At 36.5% G+C, this 27,605-nt stretch overlaps 1 protein-coding gene across 30 annotated transcripts in view; it reads right to left on the bottom strand.

The window, feature by feature from the left end:
* RGS7 (regulator of G protein signaling 7) overlaps nt 1–27,605 on the bottom strand; it is a 258,096-nt gene that overhangs the window by 45,073 nt on the left and 185,418 nt on the right. For all 30 annotated transcript variants that reach the window (XR_005858068.1, XM_046938436.1, XM_046938438.1 and 27 more), the window contains 4 exons: nt 26,351–26,402; nt 11,371–11,435; nt 9,456–9,532; nt 9,232–9,313 (listed from right to left, as the gene is read on the bottom strand). Coding sequence is in view for 29 of the 30 variants with exons in the window: in XM_046938436.1 (XP_046794392.1) it covers nt 9,232–9,313; nt 9,456–9,532; nt 11,371–11,435; nt 26,351–26,402 (276 nt within the window). In the remaining variant the exon portion in view is untranslated. The remainder of the gene's footprint in view (nt 1–9,231; nt 9,314–9,455; nt 9,533–11,370; nt 11,436–26,350; nt 26,403–27,605) is intronic.

Below are 27,605 nucleotides of genomic sequence, written 5' to 3'. Positions count from 1 at the left end.
ATTGTTTCTTTTTATTCACATGCCCCTATTAACATAATAAGTATGTCTTTCGATACAATTACATCCAGCTGTGTTTTGTGTTGCTTTTTTAACTGGACTACCATAGTTCAAATAGTGAGATGCCTGTCAGAGTGCTCGGCTGCAAGACTCCCATTTAGTGCATGGTATATAATTTCCATACTAATACCATAAATAGTTTTCAAACAGACTTCCTGGAAGACTTGAAACCTCTTATATAAAAGTAAATAGAACGCTTATTTCTTTCAGGACTAATATACTAAATGAAAACAGTCCCCCACAGCCACAAACACAAAGGAAGCTCTTGTGACCTTGTTGAAATTGTCATACAGCAAGATTATAGCCAGGATAGAATTAGGCCCTTATCTGATATTAAATAAGATGTCTGAAATACTGACACATATTTAAAGTAACCTAATTTTCTTTTCATCCATCAGTTAACACAGCCTTCTCTCTGATGAGAATGACACTGCTAATTTACACAGAATCACAGAGGTTGGAAAGGACCTCAAGACATCGTTGGGTCCAATGTCCCTACTAAAGCAGGTTCCCCACAATGGCTTGCACAGGTAGGCATCTAGATGGGTCTTGAATATCTCCATAGAAGGAGACTCCACATCCTCTCTGGGCAACCTATTCCAGTGCTCCATCACCCTTCCTGTAAACAAGTTCTTTTGCATGCCTGTATGGAACTCCCTGTGTTCAAATTTTAGGCCCTGCTCTTTGTCCTATCACTACACAGCACCAAGAAGAGCCTAGCCTCATCCATTTACGTCCCACCTTCCTGTAGATTTTTATAAACACTAGTTAGATCCCTCCTCAATCTTCTTATCCCCTGGCTGAACAGACCAATGACAATAAATTTAGTGCTGAATTGAACAGATAAATATTTAAAAACAAAAAAAATAAAACCCAGAATACATATAGGAGAATTTATTTATCCCTACTTCAGATACTGAACAATCACATTAGTATGAATCCCTTACTGACAACACTACTTTCTGTTGATACTGTCTAGGAAGCTGCATGGTAGGATTCCACTAAGAAACACAGCAGAAGGATGAAGCTTCCCTTGCTTTGCAACACACAGCCAGTGGAGTGGAAGACTTTATGTGGATCTGACTACAGACAACATTTGAACAAAAGCCCTTGAGGGTATGTTTAGTTTAAAAATGTAAGAAACTCTGTATGATCTACCTGTAATGCTAGTAAGTGCAAAATCCTCAAAAAAAAAAAAAAAAAAAAAGGAATATTGTCTTTTTTCTTAAAGGGTATGGCAACTTAACTGTAAATCTACTTAACTCTTCTTAACCAGAAGCTTCCCTGTATCTGATACAAATAAACTCACATATATGGGAAAGGATAACCTCATGTGTTACAATAGGGTGGGCACTGCCTGCCTGTGTAGCTGCTCTGTCGAAGCTGAGGTAGAAGTTAAGTATGAATCAGCAGTGTGCCCTTGCAGCCATACAGGTTAACCACACATTCAGCTGAATTAGCAACAGCACAACCAGCAGGCAAAGGAAGTGATTAATTCTTTTGCTTAGCATCTTGAGGATAATACATCTGGAAACCCAAGAACAGTTTTGAGCCCCACAGACAATGCAAGATATACATTCAAAATGGAAAAATCCAGTGAAGGAATGCCAAGATGATTAGGAGGCTGAACGTATGACAGACAAAGAGAGGCTGGGGGAATTGGACTTATTTATCTTTCAGAAGGGGACAGCTAACTGCAGTCTTCTGATGCCTGAAGGGGGCTTGCAGAGCTGGACTTGTTCCATACATGCACCATAAAAGGCTGAGAAGCAACAATCAGAAATGGCAGTAAGAGAAAGTGCTGTTAGCTACAAAGGAAATATTCTTCATAACAGAAAAAAATTGCTTATAGAGAGGCTGCATCTCTATTCTTTGTGATTCACAAAACTTGTGTAAATGAGGGACTGGACAATTTTATTCAACTTAGCACTGCTATGAGCAGGAGGTTGAAATCAAGGACCTCCAGAGGTCCCTCTCAGCCCATGTTTTTGTGATACAGGCTATGATTTTTACGAAGAGCAGGGAATGAAATACAAATAATCCACACTGTGGAACGCTCCAGTGAAATGTTCATGGCAGTGTGAAATTCATCACTCTGTCCTCCAATCTCCTCAACAACAGAATGGAAGGACAAGACTGGTAGTTGCTTCCTCTGCTCTCTGACAGCCAGTGGTGTGTGTTCTCAACTCATAAAAATAAACTAGGTGTTGATTTAAGGAAAACTAAATCTCACAGCCTCTTCAGCTAGAAAAGCATAGGTGATATTTAAAATAATTATCCCATTTCAACATACACGCCCATAAATTCAGGGTACATTAAAGCAGTAAATGCTTTAATATCCCTCGTAAAATTTCACTGGGTTTCAATGTCAATTCATTTTGAAATAGATTTTTATATTTGTTTTGCAAGTAGGGACTAACTGGTTAAATGTAATAAAAAATAACAAATTTAATGCTTCTGATTTATGCAATTTTACATGAAGTATCTCGGTTTCCACTTGGAAAAAAGAGAGTAAAAAAAAAAATAAAAGAACAAGTAAGTCAAATACACAAATGTAAAGACAAGACAGAGGTTGATAACTGTCTTTTGAACTGTTTTTAACAGAAGACTATCACAAATATAGCAAGCTTAAAATTTGAAATATCCAAAGTCTCAAATGTTAGTGTTGCTGTCTGCAACTATCTATTCTGCTATTTCCGTCATGATTTCTGTTACTTTTTTAGGAAAGGAGTCTTCTAAACAGCAGTCACTATTCATATTTCTCACTAAATGAGGGAAACAAAGATGATTAGATAATAAATACATTGAAGAATACCAGAGCTAAATTTTATCTGTCATTTTAATACTCCAATTTACTTGTGGAGCTAGCTGGACTGTGCATTGTTGAAAATCAAACAAGAATAAGAGGATGAAACATTATAAAAAAGAAGCATGGCAAAGAAAAAAAATGCCAGTGGTGCTCAGCTGCAAAAAAAAAAATAAATGAAAATAAATGGGGATAGCCAGAGAAATCCCCAGTTTGACCGTGGATATGTGGGAAAGTTTATTTTTCTTAGAGAACATCTAGCATCAAAGGAGACATTAAAATCCTTTATTGAGCAAGTTGTCAGTAATGGCTAGGGGTGTTTCTCACAGAGAAAAACACAGGCTATATTCTCCTGCAGTGCAGCAATTTTTCATTTCCCAGAGATGCAAGTTACTGGAGTGTGTGGAACCTGTGAAGGCTTACAAGGCAGGGCTGAGGTTTTGGTACAATTTGATTGATATTTTTTGCTTTTACCTCATTTTACTCTACGTTATGCACTTCAGGGTCAATGAGTAAAAGGGCTTTGCTATGCAGGAGCTCAACTGTTAATGACTTTAATGGTGCAATGGAAAGTCTTATAGAAACACTTCCCCTGTGCCAAGCTGCCATTGGTCAGCTCTTTTAAAAGAGTTTAGAAAAACAGCTTTTATCATAAGGTCCTGTCAAAGGATGGTTACTCTTCTTTAATCCTTTAAAAGAAAATCAAAGAACTGTTTTCCTGATATTTATCTGATAGCTTACTTTATAACTATTACATCAATCAGCCTCAAATAACTGCCAAAAAAAAAAATCCAGTACCCATAGATTAAAGTCCATGGGAACATTATAGAAATTGTAGTAAGTAGATTAGCTTGATTATGACTTCATATACAGATACTACCAAGTTCTTTCAACTCCCTACAACTCCAGAGCAAACTTCTCTAAAATCGTATCACAATTTTCCTAGTTCTTACAAGGAGTCTCTTTTCTGTTGTAAGTTACTCATTGGGGAGGTACAGTGATGCTTTCCAATTAACACTGATAAATTATATTTAATGATTAGAAAGCAAATCCCAAGATTGTTCACAAGGTAAATTCTGTAGCCGTTATGTTTCAAATTAATTCCCAAATGCCTTGCAAAGCTGGCACGTAATCAGGAAAAAATTATTAAAACCTGCTTGTTCTACTGAAGTATTTTTCACAGTTTCTTCAGCCTTTTCATCATTCATCTTAAAGCACCTGTGCTATGCTACCAAATACAATCCTTATGGAACACAAATTGGGTAAATAATTACAGTATTATGAATTCAGTCTGACACTAAAATAAGTGAATGCAATTTGGAAGTGGACTTGCATTGAACAGGCACAAATTCCTTAATTTGAATATATTTTTAAAACATGATACATCTGACAAGATGCTGGAACTATCTTTGAAAACAGTGATCTATGCTCAAGTAATATTATGGAAACAAATTAGTATTACACAGCTTAACTGCTAAAACTTGCCTATATCAGCTGATGATGTACACAATCTGTTGGCTTTTAATTACCTAAATATAGCTTTTCATGTTTTCTTATTCATTTACTGAAATGGTATTTCAGGCCTCAGAATATTCAATGTCAAACCTTACTGGAGTGATTCCTACAAAGGAAAGGATCATTCTGGTAATAATTAATAATAGCTTTGTTAGGATTAAGTGTTCTCTCCTGTTGAAGATTTTAACAGAAAACTATGCAGGAAGCACAGAGTGAATTTAAATGCTCAATACATGTCCTCTTTAGTTAATTTCATTTTGAGTTATTAAATAACAGAGATATGCAGTTACAAACTTATCTATTACAGTGAAATGAATGAGCAGTAAACTTGATTGTGTCATCCACTGGAAATATACTAATGCAGAAATAATGAATTCTTGATAAACTGCAAATACAGGCATAAACATAATCTAAACCTACTATAGACAGTCTCTTGTAAAGGACAACTTGCCATTTGTACCAATTAGTAAAATCAGTCCATGCTTTAGTCAAGGATTTATTTGAAGATAACTGGCTACTATTACAATGGCAGAAGGTTCCCTCTTGTTCTGCAGTTTAGAATTAATCAAAGTATGGATAGGATTGTGATCAGTGGATAAAAATTTAACTACAAGTTGTCAAGTTCTCTTGTTTAGACAAGAAAAGTGAGGTTCAAAGACCGTCAGATACAGAAGAGATGATCAATTAGTTTGATCCAGCTTTAATTAACATGTGCAGTATCGTAAAACCCAGTTGTTTTAAAAAGTAAGAGATGGGAAGTCACACTCAACAGCAAACTTAGGGTCACTTAAAATTTCAGTATCTTTTTTCAGTATCTTTAAAAAAAAATAGGGGGGGTGGGGATTTAAGCTGCATGAGCTTCCTCTTTATACCCGTCTTCTCAAATTACAGCTCAGATCTTTTCGCTGAATAATATCATGCACAAAAGGAATTTCAGTGGCTTTGCAAATAAAGGGTTTTCTTGGGACAGAAGAAGAACAGAGACATACAGATTTTCAAGAAATTTAATATAATAAACTAAGCCATAAATTTAATCCATATGGAAGCATCTTGAATCATGACACCGATGCTCAAATTCTCAATCAAATTTAGTACAAAACTGAGTTTTCACTTTAAGAGAATGAGATTTCATCATATCACTTTTGAAAATATTTCTTACAGTGGTTTATGTGTCACAGAAAAGACATAATATACAAAATTCATATGAAAGGGATGTTGAAATGTAATTTTCAGAGACTTAAGTCACTTAAAAGTAAACTAGAAACACTGCTAAAGAGTATATCACTGGACAGAAGTGACATGCTTAATTATTTTTGAAAACCAATCCAATTTCTGATTATTCTTAATTTACAACAAGTTGTTTTAGGTTTGTAGTGACTAGTTTTCAGAACCAGATATTACTGTACGTAAATTATATAAATTGTACAGATTCAAAATTTGTTTAAGTAATTTTAACTAAGGATGTGTTAATATGATCTTAGTGAAAAATGCAGTATTTGCAACACTGATGCATAAGGAAATCTGTTAAATCTATGTTTTGTTACTTACTGTACTTACTACTTCAGCTTATTATCCCAATTGCTACCAGAATTGAGTCTTACTAAAAACCAGGTCATCTCGTTTTTCTGCATCTTTCCATCACCTCATCAGTTTTATTTCACAATTCTGAAAATAACACATTGTACAACACATTTATTTTATTAGCAGAAGTGTGATTATTTGAGGCTGCCAACAGCTGTATTGGCCACATTCCCTGATTGTTGGAGGGGTAACTCCCTTGTAAAGGTACATGGTGAAACAGGTGCAAAAGAAGACATGATACATCACCAGATAAGTTGGATGGTATGATTTATGTTTGTTTCCTATAGATGTTTAAAAACTTTATGGAAAAAAAAAAAGAAAAAGGTAAAGCAGAGAGAAGTGTTCTGTGGCTGAACAAGTGAACAAGTAACTGGCCCAGAAAAGCTCAGGGTCTGTAGCACATGAAGTGTGAAAAGAAGGACTGTTCCACCTTGGCCAAGTTAAATGCAGTGCTTTGCCAAGTCTTTGAGGCTGATCTTGAAGAACAGGATGGAAAAGTCATTAAAAGCAAAATAAATGAAGAAAGGAAAAAGAAAAGAAAGCCCAGAACAAATAACCACAAGTATCCACTGCATGACCCTGAACACCTGGTAATATTACCTTCTGGCTCAGATACTGAGGATCATGTTCAGACCACATAAATTACAATTTTAAAATACAAACAGGTAAAATGAGATCAATGGAAACAGGATCCAGTAAAATTTTTAATAGAGAGAAAAGATGAAGGTGTGGAATGTGTGACAAGGCCTTAAAAAAATTAGAACGTTACTTTTTCCTTACTTTGCTACCACGCAACAATGTCATGAAACCCCTAAATCTAGAAATCAGAAGTATTTATAAATTTTATATCATCAGTGGATTGGTCTTATAGTCACTTTTGACCTTAGCAGAGCCTGCCTAGATTCAGGAAATCTATGAGTTCTTTTACAAAGGCTTCAATCCAGACATTTGACATTACTTTTCAAAGAAGAATGACTTAATTTCTTTTCACCTTGGAGGAGCTGTCTTCCCTGCTTTAGCTTGTTTTGTTACTGCTTTTTGACTGAAACCCTAATTCTCCTGATCAATTTTCATTCAATCAGTTCCATAGTCTGCTATTTACAGAAGTTTCAAAATTAGGGAAATGCTCTTTCTGGGAAGATGTAAAGGAAAGCTCTTAAGATATATTTACTCTGCTATTACAAAAAAAAAAAAAAAAAAAAAAAAAAAGAACATGTTGGTATGTGTGAAGGCCATTAGTCCCACAGTTGTTAGGTACTATGTTAGGTACTAACTGTAGTGTAGAAATGATGGCGTGAACTTTAGTCCTAGTTTCAGCTGGGACAAATTTATTCTAGGGCTGCTACTCAGGATTTCCAGAGAGCTTATACAGTCCTCCCTAAGATGTGTTTGCACAGTTTTACTATGATTGGTATCTGAACTAGAATAATTAAAACTTTCAATCTACCTAATGTCATCTCAAAAGAAAGCAGAACCCAAAAAAAGAAGAATTGTGGATGAAGGAAGAGCGTTCAATGAAGAATGTACAGATGAGTTTTTGGGGGGGGGGGTTTTGTTTGTTTTTGTCAAGACAAATACTATGGCACTATGCTTAATTTTGTAAGGAAATTGTGTTAGTTTTCAAAGATTATAATTTGAAAAGATATAATATGCAGTAACATGCTGCCAGATCTTAAAGTTTATTTTATTTTCCATAGATATTTTTAAGAGAGTAAGTTACAATAACATTTTCAAACCTAGTTTTTCAGTAATTAGTGACCTGTTCAGCCAAAGAACCAATGCTTTCCTTTCCATTCTTCTATTTATATCCCTCAAAGTCAGGAGCCTAGATTGCTGACTATCAGCCAGTCTTTTATCTTTGACTTTTTCTAGGTATGTCTACAGCCAGGTTAAAAATCTCAGAAAGACTAGGCAGATTTATCCACAGTTCAGTCAAAGCTCTTAATCAGATTCAATTACCTCTTGCTCTGATGCCTTTAAATCTCTCCTTTTTGTCTGCCTATACCTTAACTCAAACCTTCAACTACTCATCTTTTCTTCCAAACATGGAAACAACATCTCATTCCCAGATTCAAATCCCTTAAATCAATTTCTGCAACTAATACAAATGCTGTCTACCTTTAAACTTCTTACGTGCACAGAAGCATTCTGTGTCTCTTCCTTTGGCAGCCTCCATGAACATCAGGTGGCAGATTTTTTTTCTGTCCGGCTTTGTTCTTTAATGCCAGTGACTAGACAATAATGTTCTTGTATCTAATGCCTACAGATTGAATCTTTCACTTCAAGTGATTTTCTCTACATGTTTCAAATCCTACCTAAAAATCCACTGCTTCTACTGCTCTTCCAATACTACTCTACACAAGTGCAAGCTGACTTGTCGAAGTTCATTATTTTTTCTTTGAAATTTTTTCACCCCGTCCACTTCTTCTACAGGCTTCATCAACCTTACCTTACCTGGGAGCATAGCACCAGCTGTTGTTACAGTTTAAGTCATCTAACAACTAGGAATAAAAATGAGTAAGCTCTAGTTCCCTATTTATTAAAATGTCTGTGGAAGATACAGTCTGTATTCTATTTCACTGGTGATTATATAAAAATGTATTATGTAGCTTAATGCTACATTTGAAAAACAGATATAACGCAGTAGTAATGCAAACAAGTGTGATTATTCACTTCTCAAAGATCAACCAGAATTGTTGTGACATTTGGCATTTTCTCTCTAAGTTTTTACTCTCTGAAGCAGTAGGATTTTTTTTTTATTTTATTTCAGATGGACTTTGACAGAGAAATCTGACAAATCTTGTTAAGACTGTACAGCTTTCACAGATCAAAGCTAACAATAGCTAACCTTTATGCATATTAAAGAAAGTTTGAAAATATGACCAGTGAATTTGGAAGGCTTAGCAAGCAAATAATTAGATTAAAACATATTCTGATTCATTTAAAAGCAGTTTTAGATATGATGATAATTTTGGTGGTGTGACTCATACCTTGCAAAACATTTGAGACTGTAATAGCCAAAAAAGTTACTGTCTGATTCAAGAAGTTAGACACAACAAATCTATTTGCTGAAAACCCTAAACTGTGTGTAAACCTAAAAGCAGTCTTAAATAGTAGAATGATAGAAATGGTTGATACTGCAAATAGGAAGGCCAGCCCCAACTCATGCTTTAGAGCCCTTTTACTTGTTCCCAAACTACTTGAACACCCTGCAGAGACTAATGTTCACCATCAGTCCCACTCCCAGTCAGCGCAACTCCACCAGCACTCACCACCGGCCGGTGTACATCCCAAAACGCTCGTTCCTGGCTGTCGAGAATTTTCCTTTCTATCTTGTCTCTCTTCTTGTCAACTCTGTCAATGTTATAAGACGTTTAAAAGAAACTGTGTTAGTGATTTGAAACATAAGAGGTTTCCAATATCTTATTTATCCCCTACTCCCTTTGAAAGCACACACGCATACACACACAAAACTCTCATCTTCAAAGGAACTTACTTTGCTTGTGCTTCAGCTTGCATAAAAATAAACTCCCACTTCCGAGCAAATGCTCGCTGTAGCCTGGCCAAGCTCTCCTGAAAACAGATCACAGTTTTGTCACGTTAGGTAGCAATTTACTGTTTAATAGCTTTTCCCTTACCTTTTCCTCCTCCCATGCCTCCCCCCCAAAAAGACGTAATGCAAGCCATAGTGTGTACCAGTGTAAATCTACCTTATGATTTAAAGTGCTTGCACAACACCAAAGAAGACAGAATGCTACATCAATCTACTTTTTAATGTCCTCATTATTCTTGCTTTGAAAATCTGATGATAAGGGTGGATGAAACCCTCTAACAGAACATGGGATTTTTGAAAGATTTCCATGTGCTGGGTGTTGGCCTGGGTAATCTTGTAATAATGCAAAATCACATTCTTGTTTTATAAATACCTACTTGTGAAAGGTAACAGCAGAAATTTCCATACTGAACGATCCACATGACAAACTCCATCAGTTGTCTATATGAGTGACTTGTGTTTGACAATGTTGGCTACATACTAATGTATTTAAAATATAATAATGAGAAAGTAGGAATAGTTTTGTAATGTAGGAGTCTTTCAAGCTATCCACAGCTATTCTCATTTCAAAAGAAATGTAGACTAAAGTTATTCAATTCTGCATGAGGAGTGCATATATGCTATATTCTACTAAAAATAACAGGAAGAAGAATATTTTCCAAACCTTGAGAAAATTATTTTCTCTGGTCCGAACAGTTTCATGGTCTGTGATAGAGCTTTTCTATCTCTCTCAAGCTTAAGAGGCAGCAGCATGCAGTATGGTACCATGGAGAAGAATGAGGTACTTACATTCATCAAGAAAGACCCCAGTTGCCATTGCACATTGTTTTTATTGAAATTAAGTGAAAAAAGGTCTTTAAACTTCCTATCAAAAAGTGTTGTGTTAATTGTATTTCTATGTACTGCAAAAGTATCTCAACAAAATTCTTACTGAAAATAAAGATTACAGAGACTGGAGAGGAGACTTTCTAGAGATCTTGTAAAAACCAATAAAGGCTCTTATGGACAGTATACTGAAGGTAAATTTTTTAAGGTATGCAAATATAAAATTATGCATATCTTACAGTGCAGTACACTGAAAAGCAAGTTTGTGCCAGAAGAAGCAATGAAGTCTGTCAGCATGATGCTGAGGCTGGAGTATTTGGCATGTTGAGAGGTCTGGCTGACTACCCTGCTATCATGTCATAGTAACACAGCTGGACAGCTTTCAGTGCAGAGACAAGAATGTGCATGAATTTTATGTTGACACTTTCATGAAAAATTCAGGAACTTTTGGGGGAATAGGGATGGAATTCAAGCCATCTCCTCAGTCAGTGCCGTCCTCATCACCTAATCAAACTCTTTCCTTCTACTGCTCTTCCTGGCCCCAATTACCTTGCTTTCTTGCCTGGGGCAGAGCACGACATTTAGAGAGTGGGAAGTGCCTCTACTCTAACTGTCTTTGCCTATAGTATAACTGATGAGATGTAAGCTCAAGTGCCAGCAACACTTTTAAGAATGAGATTCATATCTCTATAGCTACTAAATGCTTCTGAAAACATTGCCAGAGACTTCTCATTCAAGTCTTTACATAGAGTACAATTGCTTTCAAACACTTGAGGTGTATGTGGGATTCGAAAGCAGATATTTCTGATCCTTGCATGATGATCCAATATTAGAGACAAGCCAAAATGTCAACTGTTGCCCAGCCAGCCTTTGCTACTGTCTCTCAAACAGCTTTTATGACTCCTGACCAATGTCAAACCCACATGCTGGCAAAAGTTGTATAATTACAGAATGCCCACAGTTCTCATGCTTATCATTATTTTACATGCTAATTAAGATCAGCAAAAAAATGTACTTTTCCTCAGGTACTTACAGCTTCATAGTCTGCTAGCTCTAGCCTTGCTTTATTTTGCATTGTCCGCTTGCAGAGGTAAACCGCTGAAACAGAATAAAAATCATACGGGATTTGCTACTATCTCACAAACACAGCAGACCAGAAATCTAGAGGCTTCATCTATATTTTACTGCTTGCTCTCTTTTTCGTTTTGAATTCTTCTTATGTTCTGAAAAGCTTTAAATACAGAATCAATGCTACAAGTAATTTAACTGAAATTATGGGTCAGATACAGAGGTTCATTAAATAATTATAAAATCTGCTTTACGTAACAGATACATACAAAATGCACAAGATACTTGCAGTGAATTTGTTTCATGGCACATTAAAGACAAAATGGCAAAAACATCTTTAACTGTGTGTGCATTCCTCAGGAAATATAAAAATTGTGTACAGAAAAATTTTAATTAGAAATTGATTCCAAAAAAGATTCAAGTCTCATACAGTACAGTTTGCAAGGACTTCCATTTAAAACAAGATTAGATCAAAAAATGAAAAAGGAGTAGCTTGTGTTAGATACAAAATCTCTCATTCTTTTTTAAAACCAAAATCATTCAGCAGATCTGTTCTGCCTCCACCTCATGCTGACTGAAGAGAATAGTAAAATGGAACTAAATACTGAAAGGATGAAAATGAAAGTTAAGGTACACAGACAGCACTGTTGTTTTATTTGAATAAAAGCTTGACTAAATTCTTTATTCTCTATATTCTTCAAAAATGAAATATATTTCCAAAAGACTTTATTTACTACCCATCACCCCAAAGCATTACACAAGACACCCCAACAGAAAGATAAGGAGGGCAATACAATTCCTTTTGCTAAAGTCTGGCAGCATTATCTACCCACACCACTACTTCCAAGCACATTCTCATGTGTAAGATGGGAGAATCTTCTGATCAGTGTAGGTAAGAAAACCTTAACATAACAGTGGTCTCTGTGATCAGCAAAATGAGCCAATGGTTCTGCCTAGGAATGGACCACGGCTCCCACCTCCCAGCTACTGGCTTCTCCACTGCAGGTCATAAAGAGAAATAATTACATATTCTTCATTCTTGCAATCTCTAGGAAGAAGGAACTGTTTGTTTTGTATTTAGCTTTGATTTTTAAGGTAGTCAAACCAATTACGTATATTTTACAACTCTGAAGGAAATATATTTATGTCAAACAAATCACTTGCAAACGCATGGAAACCTCCACTGATGGATGTTATTTTGGTGCAATTGATGACAAGCACTTCTGATAATTCCAGCAGCAGCTACAAGTGTTACTTGACATAAAATGAAGTTATTTGATACATTTTTTCTCTATTCTTTCCTCATTTACTATACATTACCTAGCCTATTTTCTTTCACACTTTTTCTATTCCTTTAAGAAGCAATGGCCACCGCCTTTGTTTGTTATGCTCCCACATCCCCTCTGGTTCCAATGCAATTTCTTTGTATTTAATATGTACGGATGCAAATACACTAATCACACACCCAGTACAGCAGGCAAAGAATTTGTACAGCCTCTGTTTCCATACATTTTAATAGTACTATACAGTTACACTAGTGCATTGGCACACATACTGAAATGTCACAAAAAGATCAGGTGAATTCTGAACCCTTTGTAGCTAGGATGTATCCACAGTGCTAGGAAAATAATGAGGACAGAGATGGTCTTTAATATTTAACTCCTCTGACAGTGAAACATTTTTCCCCCTTCTCCCTCAAAATAAGTTATTTTTTTGAACATGAAAAAACATTCCTAAAATCCTTGAAAATATCATCAATAAAATTTATACATACAATGTATATTTAAAAGAAATGCGTAGACAGTTCTAAGAATTCCAGAAGTTAGCTGTTGTCCATTCCAACCATTTGAGCAGAAACAAAAACAAAACTCTCTACTCTCTGCTCTCTGCACTTGCTTATCCTCTTGTAAATCATATTTTCATGTACCCCATTATATGCACCTTTAATTAGCTTAGCACTTCCTTGAATCCCATTGTGGATAAATTTTGGGATTGGCATCTCCTGCTAACTTTTAACAAAAGTCACTGCTGTAGAGGCAGCCAACTGTCCACCTTTCTGTCAGAGGAGGCTTCAACAGAAGAGGCATCTTCAGATCACAGAGTACTCAGAGCTGGCAAAACAACCACTAGGTCACCAGGAGCAGATGAGGACAGAAGAATTAGCTTTCTGGACTATTAATATAACGCTGTGTCTGAGAAAATCCTTGACTTCACTGTGTGAGCATACCACAGTATATTTCCTGCAGAGTTCTCTTAATGATCCTTTTTGCTTCAACTCCTTGGCAATGAGTCCATATACGAACACTTGTTTTTCATCATGTACATAGTTAGACAAGTCATGTTCATTCCCTAGACATTTTTCTGCAGAAAAATAATTTCTCTAGTATCCAGATCTCCTCCCCTTCATAAGGTTGAACATAAAGGTTATAATATTGACGGTTTGAAATATTTCCAATAAAGATTCAGTTACCTGGGAAATATAACATATTTACTAGTGCAGAACAGAATAGTCCTCAAGAATATTCCTACTCCTTGACTCAATATACTGTCATTGCTGTGTGCTAACAATTACATCCTTATTATAAAAGTGCATGTCTGAGGATCTATTTAAGAGCTACCATAGTCAGAAGAGAAGCAGGCAGCAGCTCAGGAATTTGAGTTCACTAGTTCACAGTCTTGCCAATACAAATCCTTGGTTTGTCCATAACAAAATTCACTAACGTGTTGGAATGCAGAAATAATGTGAAAATCTCTCATTTTCAGACAGAACCTTTGAAAATACAGAGATATAACGTCTCATCCCTTTGAAGTTTAGAGCAATGAGATTTGAAATACAGATGCTGTCTTTTTCTGGTACCACTCCTTGTCTGCACCAAAACATGTAGCTTCACATGAAGCAGTGTGTCTCCTGGTCCTCTACCAAAAGACAGTTGTGATCCCTTGGCATTTCAGAGAATGACAGTATCTGCTTTTCTAAGTTCACCATTTGAATGAGCTTTTGGTGTTTTTATAGCTTCATTTGGAACTACAATCTGCAGTAAGGTTCTGAAACTAAAAGTAGCTCTATTTTCACATATGCTTTTCCAGCACAAAAAGATGATGCAGTTACTGACAACATACCCAGTGTTGTGTTTCCCATTTTTTCCCCCAAAACATGAACATCTGCATTTGTAGAATGGAAATTGCAATAATAGAGAAGACATTTCCAGCTCATCAGTGTTCATTTATGATCTGCTAATGGGAGATTTTTGGAACTGCATCTTACATTGACTTACCAGACTGCATCATTATCAGATGGTCCTTGGTAATTGTAGTGTATTGGCAGTTTGACAGAATCTGTAAAATTCTGCAGATTGCTTTTGTGCTTGAAGGAAACAAGTTGTCAAAATATTCTTTTTGTTCTTACATCTCTTCTTGTGATCCTACTGCTCTATATTAGAACTGGAGGCATTTCCCAGCCAGGAACGCTTATGCTCAAATAAAAGCAGGGATGCTGAGAGAATGAAGAAAGTTTGAAATACTTCAAAGGGGGATTGTGTCTGAATTCAGCCAATAATCAAAATTTTTTGAAGATGAGTACTATTAACTGACTCTGTCTAAACCAAAAAGATAGGGCTGCAACTGTTCTTTCAGGCTAAAAGTCTGTTTTTGAGCCTGCACTACTCTAAAGCTGCACAGGGGGAGGTCCATTAATTTGTAGAATATGCAATAAATAAAAAAGGCCTTTACTGAAAGTGATCCCCAAGGACCTTGCTCTTGACCCTCAGTTCACCATGGAGTTGTAAGTGTCCTAAGCAGACCATTCCAGGACGTCCTGACCCATAGCTGAGGAGCTGTGTTCAAGCACAGCTACATTCCGTGGCCCCTGCTTGATTTGTGCAAGGTATGCTTGTAACCAGCCCTGTATACTACCAATGCTACCCTGACTTCCCGGCTGAAGCCAGGACTTTCATGGTGACTCAAGACTTTATTGGTGAGGGATTAGCCCCTGCCTGCACTGTTGCCACCCTCAAACCTCATACATCTTCTGTTGTGGAGCTGCCTGTGCTTGCTGTTCCCTCATAGAGTGTTGAAAAATGCTTAACATATGGATGAATGATACACTGGGAACAGGGTCTGATTAATAACCTCAATTTACTAAATATGGAGTGCCACATACAATCTTATTTTGGTGCCAGTGTATGCTGATGGATTTTGTAATCAACATAATTGCCTCTACTAAAGTGAACTATGTATTAAACACTATATGCTTTACAAGTTACTGATTAGCATGAGAAAACAGATTTTCCAGCAATTTAAAATGCAGTGTGAATATGTAACATTTCATACTGAAAGATGGCCAGAGATATGCAAGGGCTGCTCTGAAAGTAATGCCTCCTATTTTATTTTGCTGGCCCAGAATACCAGATGCAGATGGTGGTGCTATGGCAGTGGTATTTGAGCCATCCCACCAATATTTAATTACATTTTGTTGCCATGTGACACATGGCAGAAGTGGGGCATTCTGACAAGTGGCATCTCACATGGAAGTGTGTATGAAGCAAAGGTGTGGGATTCCACCATTGCCAAATTCCACCATTGCCAAAAAAAATGGCACCTACTGACATTCATTGATGCTTGCTGAATGTTTCTGGAAACCAAACGGTGAGTGCGAGCACAGTGAGGCAGTGAGTGGTGTGTTTCAGCAGCAGCAACAGTGATGAGAAAGACAAGCTACATTCTGGAGGGCTGCACAGATTTTTACGAGCACAGCATGCAGGCTGTGTTTCATTGATGGAGAAAATGTATAGCTAATGGTGGTGATTATGTACAAAAATAATGTTTTATAGCTGACACTTTGCTTTATCCAATAGTTACTGTATTCTTTGTACATGTTATAGTTTCCATGGAAATGAATAGGAGGCATTACTTTTGGAGCATCCTGCATTATATAAATGGGTATTTGAACCACAAACTGGAATTATAAAAAACAGTGTTATCTATGAAGCAAGACTACTTGCTCTTGAAAACTCTGTTCAGGTGTTCACAAAACTTGGACAATTAGAGAGTTGAAAGTGAAAACCAGAAATGTTCTATGAAGAGGGTGTATAGACGTTTCTCCCCTCTAAATTTTTAAATTGTTACATACAAGATAACATATTTTCATGGTTAATTACCTTTGTTTCCTGCTCAGCTGTTCAATTGTACTTGAAAATTCACACAAACGTCTATAGATCACAGTGATAATTGCAAGTTTTGTGCTAGAATCAAGAAGCTAGACTGCCTATTCATTGTATTAAACAAACATACCGACAGAAACAAAAGAAACAAACAAACACCTCAAAACACAGAGCTTCCAACTGAAAGTTAAAGCTAGGAATTTAAGGTTGTGTCTAAAGGGGGTCTAAATCTATACAAAGCAGAGAAAAAAAGCTTCAGCTGAATCCAATGCAAGTATACCCGTACCACTGAAGACCACAGATAATGCCACCTACATATCCACCACCGTGTACACAAACTTTAAAACCCCTTACATAACTGTCCCAGTGCCAATAGTGTTACTGCTTGATTCACCCCTAGATGGTGGGTGTAACATTCTGTGAACTTCATTTTCCTCACTGAAGCCAGATTAAATTTATAGCCTCTCTGAATCAAAACTCTCATTTCGGAGTCAGCGCCTAGTCATGCCTAGTCAGTATTTAAAGTGCAAAGAAAACAGAAAGTAATGTAAGCTCCAAGGGTTTCAAAGTGCCCTGTGGGCAAACAGAAGTTCTCCATATGTGAGTGTCTGCGTCAGATGGAGAATTACAGGACAATAAGCACAGAGCATGACTACGGAACAGAGAAAATGAAACCAACTCTTTTTTAACATCAGCATTTCTAGGGCCATTTATGCCATTTTAAGATCTGCTCTATAAAAATAATGTTTGGTATTTGTGACTGCTGTTGAGTTTCTCTTAGTCATAGAAAAAAAAGATAATTTTCTTTTAGGTGGCCAAATGGGTCAATCTCATTTATCAGTACTACAAACTACTAACGTACTACACCCTTCAGTAAATGCTAATGACGTTAAGCTAGACTATGACAGTTTATGTGTGCTAAATATCCAAATGGTCCAAAACAAAATTTCTGTAATAGTCCTACCATTCACTAGCTTTTACTCTGTGATCACAACATTTCTATAACATTTAAGGAATGTGATTTGATTATAAATTTAGAGAAGTACAGCCAATTAATTACAAATTTCTTAAATAAATCAAGGACAAGAAAGAAACCCAGTTTCAAAATACCAGGGAGTTCAAGAACTAGAGATTTCAAGAAAAAGCATATCTATCTTTTTACACACAAAATTCTCCAGATTATGTTGCCAGGTAAAATTGTGTAAAGTGACAAAAAAAAAAAAAAAAAAAGATACAGAATAAAGGCTACCCAAATCACCTAAATTCCCATGACTTTGCTATGCAGAACCCAGCTGCAGTGATGGCAATTACTCAGTGCCTACCTGGCAGAGTGCTGACAGTGGTAAGGCTAAAAAAGACATTTGTAGCCATGACCTGAAAGCTCTAACTTTGATATTAATAATGAAACATTAAAAAAAAAGCCAATCAAGAAAAACATATTTAATGTGGTAAACATGGTGATTTGAAAGCAGTTCTGAAAATTATGTTTATAAACCTCAGAATCTCTATCTTTAGAGGACCTAGATGCAGATTATCAATGCTTTTAAAGTAGCACTGCTAAAGTAATGCTGCCTACTTCAGTATGAATACAAATGCCTTGGCCAAACACACTTCACATGTTACATGTATTACAGAGATAATTTACACATTCATGGAAAAAAAAATTCAGGCAAGTGAAAAACTCAGAAGTGGTGAGGAGATTAGAGAGCATTTTCAGGAAATGCCTCCTATTTACAGAGCCCTCACTGTGGTGGGCTGTCAGTGTCCGAATTAGTAAGGTTCAGAACAAAATTCAGGACATGCTTGTTAAGGGAGACTTTCTTTTCATCACTTACATGACAGAAATAGTTCCTAACGAGTGAAATTTGTAGCTCTGAAGTGTAATATAAAGGGAAAAATCCAGAGTGGAAAAGTAGTTTGCTTAGACCATCCTTCTGCTAATGCAGTTCTCCTTAAAGCACATTTCTTGGGGTTCTACTCAGATTAAATTTTATGCATAGCAAGTACCAGACCCAGCCATATTTTCTTGAGGGACAATGTTGCTTGTTAGATTTTATTTCTCACCTAGCCCCGTCACTAAGATCTTAGTCAACACATTCTGTATGTCTAGTTTCTCAACAAAAAGCCACTCATGTGAGGAGTGACATCCAAGTCGTACAACAATTTGGTAAATTACTTGAGATGGGTGGAAGGCACTGTTTCTCACTACAACTAGAAATCCAGGAAATTTTGAGATATTCTGATGCAGGTCCTTACAAGAGAGATTTCTATTAAAGACCCAAGAGGACTGTTTACAGGAGTCATTGCTGACTTACTCTTGCTGACATGAGCTGTTGAAAAACTGGGAATTGGGCATCAAGATTCAGGATTATAGAATTGTAGAGCTATGCACAAGCTATTTACACTTTATTGGTATTTTTTCCCTCATTCTCATGGCATAAATTTTAACAAATACATTTTTATTCATATCTGACAATTCATATATAAGAAAAATGCTACTTTGCTACCAGTTTGCCCCAAGCTACTGACTCATATTTATGGATTCATTTCCAGAGATGCTGAGCACATGCAGTTTTCCAGCAGAGTTCAGGCAAGCAATACGGCTTAATATTTCTCACATCGACATTGCTTACTGCTAAGCTGTTGCCAAGGGAATCCCTCCCAAGCATTTGGGCAAAGAAAGGACATAATGCCTCTTCTGTACAGTCCTCCTTCTTTTCAGTTATTCCATGCAAAACAATGCAGAAAGATGTACAAAAAAAAAAAAAAAAAGTTCGATTCAAATTTCAAGATGTGAAAAAAATGATGCATGATAGTAACTATTTTTTGAATGCTATGTACTTGTGTATGTGTGGCTGCAAGCTTGGCAGAGGACAGGCAGATGAGCCAGTTGCCATGGCTCATGTTCAGAAAGGAGCAGCAGATGCTGAACAGAGAGAAGTCTTTTTCAGTTTACTCTTATGTGCTAAGAAAGTTTCTTATAGGAAGGAAGCTTTGTATGGACTGGACTTGTTAGTCACTTGTTAGGACTTGAATTATGAAGAAAATTTAAACAGGACAGAATCTTGATTTTACAGAAATGCTGGAGAACAATATCTATAAAACAAAAGCTCTCACATAACAAAAGTAGATGATTTCTGTATTTTACTGTAACTCAGCTGGATAGCAGCATCATGAATATTTATGAAATTGCCATGGAAGTTTACATGCAGCATTTGTTTTTATCTAGATAGATGGCATATATATTTTAAAGGGGGTAATTAATTAAGGCATGTTATTGTGTAAGTGTTCTCATTTCCTAGAACACTGCATTTACGGCACGTTATTACCCGGAAGGCTACTAAACACAAGTACGTTTTCAAGATTTGTTATTCTTCACAACAGAAATTACTTTGAATATATAGAAAATAGCCTTAATGCAATTTAGAAAATACATGGTCATATGCTCTTAATTCTCCATAACCTTCCAAGACTCTACAAAACTCCTCCATTTCTAACTCACCTGGGGGGAATGCACACCCAAAAATTACAAGGCTGAAACAGATCCTCTTGCAGCTATATAGATACAATTGATTATTGTCTTCTAGTATTAGTTCAAACTTCTTTTACATCATAAGTGACTGTGGCACTTACAAAATTTTCTTCTGACTCTCTTTGAACATCTTTTTTTAATACACAATCAATTGTAAGTGAACGACTATGTCTCAGATACTTATGAGTGTAAACTTCAGCAAAAGAATACTAGAGAGAAAATGATTAAAAGTTACTAATTGTCCTTCATATCTTATACATCTGAAATTGTTATATGACTCTCGTATTGCTACAAAGATTTCCCTGGTTTTGCTTAGACTTTGGCTTGAGATTCTCAAACAAAATTACTTTGCATTTGGTTGTGAGTAGATTTTTCCTTTAGACGCTTCTATTTCTTATTTATCTCATTCAGTGGACTGAATCCTTCAAATGTGCAACAGCTGCAAGTCACTACACCTCCAAGGGAATCAGACTAATTCCATGAGACCGGAGGCCAAACATATAAAGAATAATAATTTCATATGTGACCAATCTTCACCAGTTCAGGAATGAAACATACTTAAGTTTCCACCTTTAATTATATCTTAATGACATGAGCTGTTTTTAATATGCCAGGAAAAAAAAAATCTGTTAGCAGAAAAAAAGAATAAGAAAAATGATTGCAGGTAGGCAGCACATTCAACCATACATTTTCACAGGCAGTTTTTTTTAACTGAGATCCTATTTTATTTGTCATAAAACCAAACTGGAATTCAAGAACATGACTTAACTCACAGGAAATGCAAAGTGAGTTAAACTACACCATCCTTTTTATTCAAACAAACAAAAACACAAATACTAAAAATGTGAGAAGTGCGTAATTATTTTCATTAATAAGATCCCACCGAAACCATTGAGATTCTGCACAGAACAGCATGTCCTGCATGGGTGGACTCCAAGACATATGGCATTAAAATGGGTATCTTCAACAGATGGAATAAAAGAATCCAAATTAAAAAAAAAAATTAAAAAATTGCAATTTGAGGTATCAATCCTGAGATATCTTACAGCATGATTTTCAAGAGAAGATTTTCTGCAATTTGTGAATATTAACTTTCTCTTAGTAGTAGTCTCAGAGTGACCATCTGGTCACTATTTTGATAGTTAATATCAAAATCAAGGGCTACACACTTCCACTTTGACATTTGTTAAATTAATCCAAGCCCTGTTTTTGTGACCAAGACATAGCAGTGCACTATTTCTTTCTGAGTAGAAATAGCCTCAAGTTTCTTGAAATTTCGGAAGGCTGTTTTTTCTTACATTTTCTTCAGATATATTTTTTTAATGAATACTTTTTATTTTACAAGCTAATATGGGGCAACAAATAGTATTTCAGAGATGATAACATACTTTATAAAGTAGTAAGGATATTTATTTTTGCTCTAACTCATTTCATTTCTGGTTAAAAATTAATTATTTTCTGGCTGTATTCTACATTCTGGACAGCAGCCCAGCTATAGGTGAGTAAATATCAAGGGTTGGGCATAGTTTTTAAATTAAAATAAAGCTGTAGTGTGCTTTAATAGACTTGTAAAATTAGGTCAACCGCATAGAAAATTATTTTCTTTATTGTTTGACAAAGGAAGATTACACAGAAAGCAGGTTTTTTTTGCTTTCTTCTTTTAAAAACACCTAATTCCTGCCATTCATTTGTTTTAGGAGGCAGAAATTCAAGTTTGTTCAGGATACGTCCATGAACACAGAAGCAATGTGCAGCACTATAATAAATGACAAGTACTAAATGCATTTATGTACCTGTAATAGAAAAAAAAAAAAAACTATTTTATTTTCTAGTAGGTAACAATTACTGTGAAAATCTGCAGAACCTGGCTGGAGTGTGTTTGTGATGAAATTTAATATCGTCAAATCATTTCTACCTTTCTTTTGGTTTTAGAGTATTATTTATTTGAGTTTTCTTTATTCTTCTAGTGACCATTTGTTTACAACAGAGATGTGATACTTTCTGCAAACAGTTGTATTTTGTTCTCCCCTTATCTTCCCTTTCTGTATTTACAGAAAGCCATCAGGGAAAAAAATCCTCAGGCCACAAAACAAAGGCTAACTTCTGGGTCTGGGAAGATGCAAACCCAATAAAAATGTTATTGAAAACTAGCCTCAAAAGACTGCTTTCCTGTTAATGCTCTAGACTTAGTCATTTCTGGCAACACACAAATTCCATAAGTAGACCTAGTGCAACCACTGGACAGGTTTCTTACAGGCTTGCACCTTTGTCTCATGATTTGAAGGGAGCAATGAGATGGCAAGGTTGGGGCTTTTCCTTCCTTCACATCACTGCAACAGAACTTAAATTCACCAACTGGAAATCATTATACTGGTCTTACACTGAATCTCAAGGGCTCTCAAGCCAGTAGACTTACTGCTCAACAAGGGTAAGAATCTGATCCCAAGTTAAATTCTGTATTTCTGACATGAAAAAGACTACAGAGATTATACAAGAGTTCTGTTCACCAACTTATGCACGTAATTCATTGCCCGGTCCAGTAATCAGCTGCAACTAGAAAGTTAGTTTCTTACAATTTAGATTAAAGGATATAAAAGGAAAATTTCTCAGCCTAACCATGAGTTCAGGCATGTTAAGTACATGCTTATTAAAATTCCCCCAGTAATGTCAAACACACTACATCTGAAGAACTCAATGTCTCTTAAAACTACAGTGAATTACTTTCTGATCTTTAATATATTAGGAGACTACATTGAAGAGCTCCTGAGAGGAAAACAAATAACACTTTCAAGGAAAGAAAAAACATTTTAATAACTAGTAAATCAAATATTCCTCCTTCAGTGATTAATTCCCTCATATAGAGTGGCTAATCACTCAGGTGCGGTATGAACCCTTCCTTTATAGCCTTTGATAACTACTTACCGGAAATCTTCAAATATCAGCATTTTATAAGATGAACATTTTTCTCATTCTATAGGATGAGGAAATTGGTACATTTTTCAAATTCTCCCTTGAAGGTACTCATCTTTGCTGAGAGTCTCAGTTTGAAATTGTTTTACTTAGCAGTGTATGTGAAATCAAATTTTGTCAGCTCTGGAAAATCAAGGTGTCCATTGGAACCATCCATTGTCTTGAGGTTCAATCCGGCAAGCAGAACTTGTAGTTTGAAATAAAAACTACTGAACTGTGGAGGGTTTATTCTGCTCCCCACCCAAGACTTTCAGGTCAGGGGGTAGAGTACCCCAATGATAACTGGTATGACTTTTAAAGACAGATGTAAAAAAGACATTGAGAACCTCAACCTTTTCCTTATCCTCAGTGGTCATGCTCTCTGCAGCATCCAGTAAAGGATGAAAGCTCTCCTTAGTCCTCCTCTTACTGCTAATACATTTGTAAAAAAGTTTTTTGTTCTCTTTTACCCCAACAGCCAAGTTGGGGGTAAAGGGGTAAACAGCCTGGCTTTGAATGCCTCCAGGGATGGGGAATCCACAACCTCCTTGGGAAGCCTGTTCCAGTGTGGTAGTCCAAGGTAGCCCAAGGTAGCAGTTTTGCTGTCCCCAATCCTGACTTCACCAAGAATGGAGAACTCTACCACTTCATGATCATTCTGTCCAAGACAGCTCCTGACCTCCACATCTCCCACTAGTCCTCCTCTGTTTGTGAACAGTAGGTCTGGCGGGGCACGTCCACTGGTAGGCTCTCTTACCAGCTGCATCAGAAAGTTATCTTCCATACACTCAAGAAATTTCCCGGACTGCTCATTCTGTGCTTTACTGTATTTCCAGAATATATCTGGGAAGTTGAAGTTTCCATGAGAACAAGGGCTGGCAATCACACAATTTCTCCCAACTGTTCGTAGAATGCCCCATATGTCTCTTTATCCTTGGTTATATAGACTGGTTATATAGACTAGACTTTTATAGACTGGTTAGGCAGTCTATAAAAGACCCCCACCAAGATGTCCACCTTGTTGGTCTTCACCCTGATCCTTAGCCCCAGAGATTCAGCTTTATCACTCCTAGCCCCAAGCTCAACAACATCAAAACACTCTCTAGCATAGAGAGCCATGCCACCACCCTTCCTTCCTTACCTATCCTTTCTGAAGAGCTTGTTGCCATCCACTGCAGCACTCCAGTTGTGGGAGCGATCCCATCATGTTTCCATAATGGCAACTAAGTCATAGTTCGCATGTCGCACAATGGCTTCCAGCTCCTTCTGTTTGCATTGGTGTAGATGCACCTCAGCTGAGCCTCTTGCCTCATCTCCAGTCCCGTCATTGCTCCCCTAGACTCCTCTCTAGCAAGCCTGGTTTTATCCCCTTACCCCTTCATACTTGGTTTAAAGCCCCCTCAACAAACTCTGCTAGCTCTTGGGCTAGGATCTGTTTTCCTCTTTGAGACAGGTGAGATCCATCAAATAGACATCAGGCCAAGTGCCAGGTAAACTGTCCCATGGTAAAAACGAAACAAAACAAAATGTTTGCAATTGCACTAGACTCTCAGCCATGTATTATGAGAACGGTTTTCCTGCCCTTCTCAGTATCCTTGCCTATTACTGAAGGGATAGAGGAAACTATGACTTGTATGCCTACTCTGCCCACTCACTGCCCTAGTCCCCTGAAATCCTTTTTGATAACTCTCAGGCTTCTCTCTGCTACTTCAGCACTGCCAGCCTGAACTATCAACAAGGGATAATAATCAGAGGGGTGATTCAGACTAAGAAGTTTCCTAGAAATATCCCTCACTCAGGCTCCAGGGAGGCAGAACAATTCCCTATGGGTACTGTCAGGTCAACATATTGGGCCCTCCGTTCCACTCAGGAGTTGCCTACGACAATCACCTTTTTTTCCTTTTTGGCAGAGGCAGTCTTGAGGTGTGGAGTCAACTGCCTCACCCTAGCCAATCTCATGGGTGGACCTCCCACCGCATCCTTACTCACCTCTCTCTCAAGTTCCAGATCCTCAAACCTATTACACAGGGGCATCTGAGGATCTGAGTTAGGTCAGGATGGGGGTTACCTGTGACACTGAGGTGAGACCTGTTTCCACTCCTCCTCTTCCCTTAAATCACCTCCCTTTGCTTGACAATGGCAGGGGAGTGGATCCTAGTTTTATAGTTCCTGATGATGTCATATGGTATGGAATATCTCTTTGGTCAGTTTAGGTTAGCTGTCCTGTTTCCGTGCAGCAATTTATGCCCTCCAGTCTCTTTGTTGGAAGGACAGCATAAGAAGCTGAGAAAATGAAATGTCCTTGGCTCAGTACAGCACTGCTCAGCAACAGCTAAAACATTGGTGTTGGCCAATATTATTTTTCTCCTAATATGGAATACTGATAAGCCAGGACAAAGCCAAAACTCAGTATCATACCAGACGCTTTGAAGAAAATCAGCTCTGTCCCAGCTGAAAACAGGACATACACTTACAATGACCCCTGCAGTTTTCAGCTCCCAGTCTGAAAGAGACTGAATTCACACTACAAGTGAACACCTACCTAAATATCCGAAAGATTATAGAGACTAAAAATTTTAGTTTATTTAAAGGTAAGCCATCATGTATGTGCTTAGTACCCTAAACAAGTGACCTTGCCTTCAGATGAAGTGAGTACTTAGTCTGCACTGGAATGGAAACCGTACATAATTTCTTTTTATGGAAAAAATAAGTTATTGTTTGCTGTAGAGGAACATTTAATTCTGGTTGGCAATTTTTGAAAACCTTCGCCTGAGGATTTTTTGCAAGTCTAAGTACACATCAGTAATTACAGCATGCAAATTATGAATAGAAAGCCATAAAATGGGGAAGTAAACAAGGTATTTTCTGATGTGCTTCATATTAGAACTACAGCAAATAATTTTACATGTCACGTATCAAAAATAAGAGACCTAAACTTGTTACATCTTTCGGTCTGAATCTGAGAATAACTATCAATAAAATGTGTTCTGCTTCATTAAGACTTTGTCACTGTAAATGATTACATCTCCTGGCAGAAATTGAAAATGTAAATGCTAAAATATATTGGGTGCCCTTTGAGGATTTTTTATTTTCTCAAATTAACACCAAATCTGACTTCCGCTTTGATAAACTTTGAAAAGGGTAACAACACATTTGTTTCAATATCAGCAATAATTGCACAGGAATTACATGACATTAATTAATCCTTTTAACAGTGGAATGATTAAACAAGATAGACTGCAATGATATGTTCATTCATATAATACATGATTCCCGAAATAAATAGGAAAGATTTCCACACTGACCATAGTCTGTGTTTTCCGGCTCCCAACAATTTGATGGCCAAAAATAGGGTGTCTATAGACAAAACAAAAAAAGTAGGGAATTCAAGTTAGACAATGCAAGCATTATACAGTTCTTGGATTGATACCGTTTCTCAAAATTGATTTACATTTTTGGCACATCTACTATAATATTAACTTGATGATTTTGAAATAGGCATCAAAATAGAAAATCACTTTCGTACGCTCGTTTATTGCACTGGTGTCAGAATGGCATTGGAAAAGAAGAACAATGTGTTCTTTTTATTTTTAAAGTTAAGGGAACAAAAAACACAATGTTAGATAGTGAGGTACTTTTTCATCTTCCCTAGCAACATACTCATCACACGACCTAAGAATCAGCTTTAGAAGCAGAAAAGATGGAACATACTTTTGGATACTTTCAGTTCTTGATTTTGTAGAGTTTTTTAATTGTATGTTAATACTCAATACTGTTTTCTAGAAGCTATTTGTAAAAAAAAGCTAATTAGCATATCCTGTCTTCATAGTTATCAAATTTGTTTTTATTTATGGAAGTCTATTATTTTCCCAATTATTTAACGTCATTTAAAATATGATTTCTTAATGCAAAGTCAATAAAATGATAAATAACTAGTTCAATACAATGATCATGAAAACTGCAAATCGCATTGCTAAAACATTTCTTGCCTACCAAATGGGGAATATAAAACAATACAGAGATTTTTCACATCAAGAATTTCATTTTTAAAAAGGTAGCTTTCCAGTGAAAAATTAAATGATGATGATATTTATACTTAATGCATTCCTTTAAATATATATATGTGCCAACAAGAATTATATATAATATGAGAAGTAGGATTCACCTAACTATGTGCACTATTATGAGCAGATGTATTTCAAATTACAGGTACCTCCTTGGACTCACTTTCTGCTTCACTCTCTCCTTCCTGTTGTTTTTTCTCAAAGATCCCTCAGCTACACAAATGGAAACCTCTCTTGCTGCCCAATTACCTCAAAATTGTTTTAACGTTTATCCAGAAATCAACAGGACTGAAGGGTGACACATTTACACCTACTATCAAGTTAAACATACATTGCGAAAAACCTCTCCATTGTAAAAATGACCTATCAAATTTAATAACTGCAATTTAAGACTTGCTTTTTACTAAGTAATAACAATGAGCTAAAGGATGAAAAAATAAAATCACAAACTAACTTTTGAAGGTTGGGACAAGTTTCTTGCCAGATTTTTTCTTTC

Source organism: Gallus gallus, chromosome 3 (assembly GCF_016699485.2).
Source record: "Gallus gallus isolate bGalGal1 chromosome 3, bGalGal1.mat.broiler.GRCg7b, whole genome shotgun sequence".
Lineage (NCBI taxonomy): Eukaryota > Metazoa > Chordata > Aves > Galliformes > Phasianidae > Gallus > Gallus gallus.
The sequence above is the reverse complement of the archived record's forward strand: the minus strand, read 5'-3'. Positions and strand labels throughout refer to the sequence as shown.